This window comes from Tachyglossus aculeatus, chromosome 12 (genome assembly GCF_015852505.1).
Source record: "Tachyglossus aculeatus isolate mTacAcu1 chromosome 12, mTacAcu1.pri, whole genome shotgun sequence".
NCBI classification, from domain to species: domain Eukaryota; kingdom Metazoa; phylum Chordata; class Mammalia; order Monotremata; family Tachyglossidae; genus Tachyglossus; species Tachyglossus aculeatus.
The window spans coordinates 45,234,708-45,241,624 of record NC_052077.1 but is presented as its reverse complement, the minus strand read 5'-3'; the positions used below and the strand labels follow the sequence as shown (position 1 = coordinate 45,241,624).

General features: G+C 52.7%; 1 protein-coding gene across 1 annotated transcript in view; it reads left to right on the top strand.

Annotated features, from left to right (window-relative positions):
* The first annotated feature begins 4,668 nt into the window (after positions 1-4,668).
* The window catches only part of MICU3 (mitochondrial calcium uptake family member 3), a 70,072-nt gene continuing 67,823 nt past the window's right edge, over positions 4,669-6,917 (top strand). The window contains 4 exon segments of the mRNA XM_038755076.1: positions 4,669-4,686; positions 5,982-6,059; positions 6,150-6,200; positions 6,202-6,375. Coding sequence (XP_038611004.1) covers positions 4,669-4,686; positions 5,982-6,059; positions 6,150-6,200; positions 6,202-6,375 — 321 coding nt within the window.

Here is a 6,917-nt window from a genome sequence, read left to right as displayed (position 1 = left end):
TCTCACTTCTCTCTTCCTTTCCTTTCCTTGACTCCTCCCTCACATCGTCTTCCATCTCCTCCTACTCCCTCTTTTTTTTTTAAATGGTATTTATTGAGCGCTTACTATGTGCAAAGCACTGTTCTAAGCACTGGGGAGGTTACAAGGTGATCAGGTTGTCCCACATGGGGCTCACAGTCTTAATCCCCATTTTACAGATGAGATAACTGAGGCCCAGAGAAGTGAAGTGACTTGCCCAAAGTCACACAGCTGACAAGTAGCAGAGCCGGGATTTGAACCCATGACCTCTGACTCCAAAGCCCGGGCTCTTTCCACTGAGCCACGCCGCTTCTCCTCTTTTCCTTCCTCACCCCTCCAACCTCCACCCCTTTGATAAATTTGCTCTGGTGCTCCTAAGAAGAATTTGTGTACCCCTGATAGGGTGAACTCTAACCTAGTTAGAAAGGTCTGACTATGGCCCGGAGAACACCTACAATCAGGAGAGACTTCCGGGGTGAAGAACCCAGCTCCAGCGATGGCACCGAGAATCTGGGGTCAAGAACCCCGGCTGGGAGGAATGGGGTGGTGGTGGCCGTCTGAGACATCCACCCTGATTGTTAGGATGGACCTTCTAACTCTTCTCATAAGCATCCATATTGGGTTTGCTTGGTCCATACTTCACTCTGCTGCCCAGATCACTTTTCTGAAAAACGACCCATCCACATCTCCTCATTCCTCAAGAACTTCCAGTGGTTGCCCACCCACCTCCACATCAAACACAAACTTCTCACCGTGGGCTTCAAAGAGCTTAAACAGCTCGCTCTCCCCACCTTAGTTTGCTGATTCCTACACAACCCAACCAGCTCACTTTGCTCCTCCAGCACCATCCTACTCACTGTACCTCAATCTCACATACATTGCAGATGACCCCTTGCTCACATCCTCCCTTTGGCCTGTAATTCCCTCCCCATGCATATATGATGGCCCACCACTCTCCCCACCTGTAAAGCCTTATTAAAATCGCATCTCCTCCAAGAGACCTTTCCTGACCAAGCCCTCATTTTCTCTACTCCCTCTCCTTCCTGTATTACCTACGCACTTGGATCTGTACACTTTAAGCACTTGCTGTCCACCCCCCCACCCAGTCCCAGAGCACTTAAGTATGCATTCACAATTTATTTTAATGTCTGTTGCCCGCTCTAGACTGTAAGCTCCATGTAGGCAGGGATTGCATCTACGACCTCTACTGTACTCACCCAAGCGCTTAGTACAGTGCTCTGCACACAGCGCTCACTAAATACCATTGATTGATTAAACTCCCAGAGCTTTCTAAAATCATTAACGCTTCCCTCTTGTGATCCATTATAAGGACTTAAGACAGGGGGCTGACCTAAATGAACTCGTAAAGTTCAACTCAGCATCGATTCTGTATCGTTTTTTGTGATTTCTACCTACCCCCTAATCCTAGCCCTAGCCCAACCCTAAGTCTTTAAATGTCTTTAACAAAAGGAAACTGATACGGAGGACTGATGACGTTATAGCTTACTACAAATAGAAGAAACATTATTCTGTCCTAAAAATAAAATCCTTAAGCCTTTAGAAGAAATGTGTTGGTCAAATACAAAAAGAAAACAGTACTACTTGTATTTAGAGCGTCTTTCACCCACGGGTCTCCAAGAACTCCACAAACATGAGCTCATCAAGCCACTGGATGCTCCCGTGGGGAACTGGCACCCCGTCAGAATAGCATCTGCAGGGACTCATTGTCACCATGGCAAAGCTTACATAGTCATATTGGTCAAGCACCCAAATCCGCAGAAGTCCTTCCTCCCCACAAAGCCACCTCAACCCTGATTAGCAACTGACAGGATGTCACTTCTTCACCGAGTCAGTATTCATTCATTCATTCATTCATTCAATCGTATTTATTGAGCACTTACTGTGTGCAGAGCACTGTACTAAGCGCTTGGGAAGTACAATTTGGCAACATACAGAGACAGTCCCTACCCAACAGTGGGCTCACAGTCTAAAAGGGGGATACAGACAGACAACAAAACCAAACATACTAACAAAATAAAATAAATAGAATAGATATGCACAAGTAAAATAAATAGAGTAATAAATACGTACAAACATAGATACATATATACAGATGCTGTGGGGAAGGGAAGGAGGTAAGATGGGGGGGATGGAGAGGGGGACGAGGGGGAGAGGAAGGAAGGGGCTCAGTCCAGGAAGGCCTCCTGGAGGAGGTGAGCTCTCAGTAGGGCCTTGAAGGGAGGAAGAGAGCTAGCTTGGCGGATGGGCAGAGGGAGGGCGTTCCAGGCCCGGGGGATGACGTGGGCCGGGGGTCGATGGTGGGACAGGTGAGAAGGAGGCCCGGTGAGGAGGTGAGCGGTGGCAGAGGAGCTGAGGGTGTGGGCTGAGCTGGAGAAGGAGAGAAGGGAGGCGAGGTAGGAGCAGGAGAGGGGATGGAGAGCCTTGAAGCCCAGGGTGAGGAGTTTCTGCCTGATGTGCTCAATACATACGATTGATTGATCGATTGATCCCCATTTTACAGATCAATCAATCAATCAATCGTATTTATTGAGCGCTTACTGTGTGCGGAGCACTGTACTAAGCGCTTGGGAAGTGCAAGTTGGCAACATACAGACGAGGTCATTTGAGGCACAGAGAATGAATGAATGAATGTGCCCGCTGCTGGGTAGGGACCGTCTCTATATGTTGGCAATTTGTACTTCCCAAGCGCTTAGTCCGGTGCTCCGCACACAGTAAGCGCTCAATAAATACGATTGATTGAGCGATTGATCCCCATTTCACAGATGAGGTCATTGAGGCACAGAGAATGAATGAATGAGTGAGCATGCTGTTGGGTGGGGACCGTCTCTATGTGTTGCCAACTTGTACTTCCCAAGCGCTTATTCCGGTGCTCCGCACACAGTAAGCGCTCAATAAACACGATTGATTGAGCGATTGATCCCCATTTTACAGATGAGGTCATTGAGGCACAGAGAATGAATGAATGAGTGAGCCCACTGTTGGGTAGGGCCCGTCTCTATATGTTGCCAACTTGTACTTCCCAAGCGCTTAGTCCGGTGCTCTGCACACAGTGAGCGCTCAATAAATACGATGGATTGAGAGATTGATCCCCATTTCACAGATGAGGTCATTGAGGCACAGAGAATGAATGAATGAACGAAGAATGAATGAATTCACATCCAAGCCGTCACCAAAACCTGCCGGTCTCAGCTCCGCAACATTGCCAAGATCCGCCCTTTCCTCTCCGTCCAAACTGCTACCCTGCTCGTCCAAGCTCTCATCCTATCCCGTCTGGACTACTGCACCAGCCTTCTCTCTGATCTCCCATCCTCGTGTCTCTCTCCACTTCAATCCATACTTCATGCTGCTGCCCGGATTGTCTTTGTCCAGAAACGCTCTGGGCATATCACTCCCCTCCTCAAAAATCTCCAGTGGCTACCAATCAATCTGCGCATCAAGCAGAAAGTCCTCACCCTGGGCTTCCAGGCTGTCCATCCATCCATCCCCTCGCCCCCTCCTACCTCACCTCCCTTCTCTCCTTCTCCAGCCCAGCCCGCACCCTCCGCTCCTCCGCCGCTAATCTCCTCACCGTACCTCGTTCTCGCCCGTCTCGCCGTCGACCCCCGGCCCACGTCCTCCCCCGGGCCCGGAATGCCCCCAATCCCTCTGCCCATCCGCCAAGCTCGCTCTCTTCCTCCATTCAAGGCCTTGCTGAGAGCTCACCTCCTCCAGGAGGCCTTCCCACACTGAGCCCCTTCCTTCCTCTCCCCCTCGTCCCCCTCTCCACCCCCCCATTTTACCTCCTTCCCTTCCCCAAAGCACCTGTATATATGTATATATGCTTGTACATATTACGCTATTTTTTTATTTATTTCTTTTACTTGTACATATCTATTCTATTTTATTTTGTTAGTATGTTTGGTTTTGTTCTCTGTCTCCCCCTTTTAGACCGTGAGCCCACTATTGGGTAGGGACCGTCTCTAGATGTTGCCAGCTTGTACTTCCCAAGCGCTTAGTCCAGTGCTCTGCACACAGTATGCGCTCAATAAATACAATGGATGATGATGATGATGATGATGTTGGGTAGGGACCGTCTCTAGATGTTGCCAACTTGGACTTCCCAAGCGCTTAGTCCGGTGCTCTGCGCACAGTGAGCGCTCAATAAATATGATTGATTGAGGGAATGATCCCCATTTAACGGATGAGGTCATCAAGCGCTTAGTACAGTGCTCTGCACATAGTAAGCGCTCAATAAATACGATTGATGATGATGATCGAGGCACAGAGAATGAATGAATGACTGACTGACTGACCCCTTCCTTCCTCTCCCCCTCGTCCCCCTCTCCATCCCCCCATCTTACCTCCTTCCCTTCCGCACAGCACCTGTATATATGTATATATGTTTGTACATATTTATTACTCTATTTATTTATTTCAATTGTACCTATCTATTCTATTTATTTTATTTTGTTAGTATGTTTGGTTTTGTTCTCCGTCTCCCCCTTTTAGACTGTGAGCCCACTGTTGGGTAGGGACTGTCTCTATATGTTGCCCATTTGTCCTTCCCAAGCACTTAGTCCAGTGCTCTGCACATAGTAAGCGCTCAATAAATACGATTGACGATGATGATGATGATGACTCTCCATAGTGATGTGGTTTGAGCATGCAGTAAAGTAAATGTTATATGCTTCTTAGTTGCGTTTTCTCTTTTCCCCCCAAAAAACCCACTGGGCCCGGGAACCCGAGTGAGGAGCTGTGGCCCGGTCACGCTATTGGTTCTTGGGATTCCCTCAGGCCTTTGTGTTTTTTCATTATTTAACAACTTTGCCCAGTTTCCATTGGCCCTTCAGATGGCCTGGCCTAGCAACCCTCAGCTTGCCCATCTCCTCTTCTGTCTTAGGGAAGCAGTGTGGCCTCGGTGAAACCCCATGGGCATGGGAGTCAGAGGACCTGGGTCCTAATCATCATCAATCCTATTTATTGAGCGCTTACTATGTGCAGAGCACTGTACTAAGTGCTTGGGAAGTACAGATTGGCAACATCTAGAGACAGTCCCTACCCAACAGTGGGCTCACGGTCTAAAATCAATCAATCAATCAATCAATCAATCGTATTTATTGAGCGCTTACTATGTGCAGAGCACTGTACTAAGCGCTTGGGAAGTACAAATTGGCATCACATAGAGACAGTCCCTACCCAACAGTGGGCTCACAGTCTAAAAGGGGGAGACGGAGAACAAAACCAAACATACTAACAAAATAAAATAAATAGAATAGATAGGTACAAGTAAAATAGAGTAATAAATATGTACAAGCATCTATCCATATATACAGGTGCCGTGGGGAAGGGAAGGAGCTAAGATGGGGGGGATGGAGGGGGGACGAGGGGGAGAGGAAGGAAGGGGCTGAGTGTGGGAAGGCCTCCTGGAGGAGGTGAGCTCTCAGTAGGGCCCTGAAGGGAGGAAGAGAGCGAGCTTGGCGGAGGGGCAGAGGGATTGGGGGCATTCCAGGCCCGGGGGAGGACGTGAGCCGGGGGTCGACGGCGGGACGGGCGAGAAGGAGGCCTAACGGTGAGGAGATCAGCGGCGGAGGAGCGGAGGGTGCGGGCGGGGCTGGACAAGGACAGAAGGGAGGGGAGGGAGGAGGGGGCCAGGGGATGGATGGATGGACAGCCTGGAAGCCCAGGGGGAGGACTAGGAGTCCTAATCCCGGCTCTGCCACATGTTTGCCGCGTGACCTTGGGCAAGTCGCTTAACTTCTCTGTGCCTCAGCTCCCTCACCTACAAAATAAGGACTCAGGGCCTGTTCTCCCTCCTAATCAGACTGTGTCCCCCGCGCCCACCCCCACCCCCACCCCCCACAGCGGGGGACTCCAGTGTAGGGGGGGCGCGCGCGCGCACTTCTCGCGAGGTTTCGTCGGCTCCCTCCTCCTCCCCCCCCCCCCCCGGCCCTCCCGTCCGTCAGTCCGTCCGTCAGTCCGCCCGCCCGTCAGTCCGCCCGTCCATGGCGGGCCTGAGGAGGCTCCGGTGGGCGCGGGCCGCGGTCCGGACCGGGCCCGGGCCCCGGCTCTTCTCCGGGCGGGCGGAGGAGGCGGGGGCGGGGGCCGGGGCCGGGGCCGGGGCCGGGGGGGGCTGGCGGCGGCGGCGCTGGGGGGAGCTGGGCATCGCGGCGGCGGCGGCGGCGGGCGGGGGGGCTCGTGGGCCTCGTCTGTTCCCGCCTCTACGGCCGCCCCCGCCCGCCGGACCCCCCCCGCCCCGGACCCCCCGGGCTCCCCGCCGAGGCCCCCGGGCCCCCCGCGGGCGGGCGGGCGCCGCTGCTGCCGCTGCCCATCCCCGTGGCGGCCGCTGCCAAGGAGACGGTACGGCGCGGGGCGGGTGCGCGCGCGCGGGCGGCCGGGCGGGGGCGCGCGCGGGCGGCCGGGCGGGGGCGCGCGCGGGCGGCCGGGCGGGGGGCGCGCGCGGGCGGCCGGGCGGGGGCGCGCGCGCGGGAAGAATCAATCATCATCAATCGTCATCGATCGTATTTATTGAGCGCTTACTGTGCGCAGAGCGCTGGACTAAGCGCTTGGGAAGGACAAGTCGGCAACATTATAGAGACGGTCCCTACCCACCAGCGGGCTCGCGGTCTAAAACGGGGAGACAGAGAACAAAACCAAACATACTAACAATATAAAATAAATCGAATAGATAGGTACAAGTAAAATAAATAAATAGAGTAATAAATATGTACCGACATATATACAGGTGCTGTGGGGAAGGGTTCACTCACTATGTGCAACGCGCTGTTCTAAGCGGTGGAGACGTTACATCATCATCATCATCATCATCAATCGTATTTATTGAGCGCTTACTGTGCGCGGAGCGCTGGACTAAGCGCTTGGGAAGTCCAAGCTGGCAACAG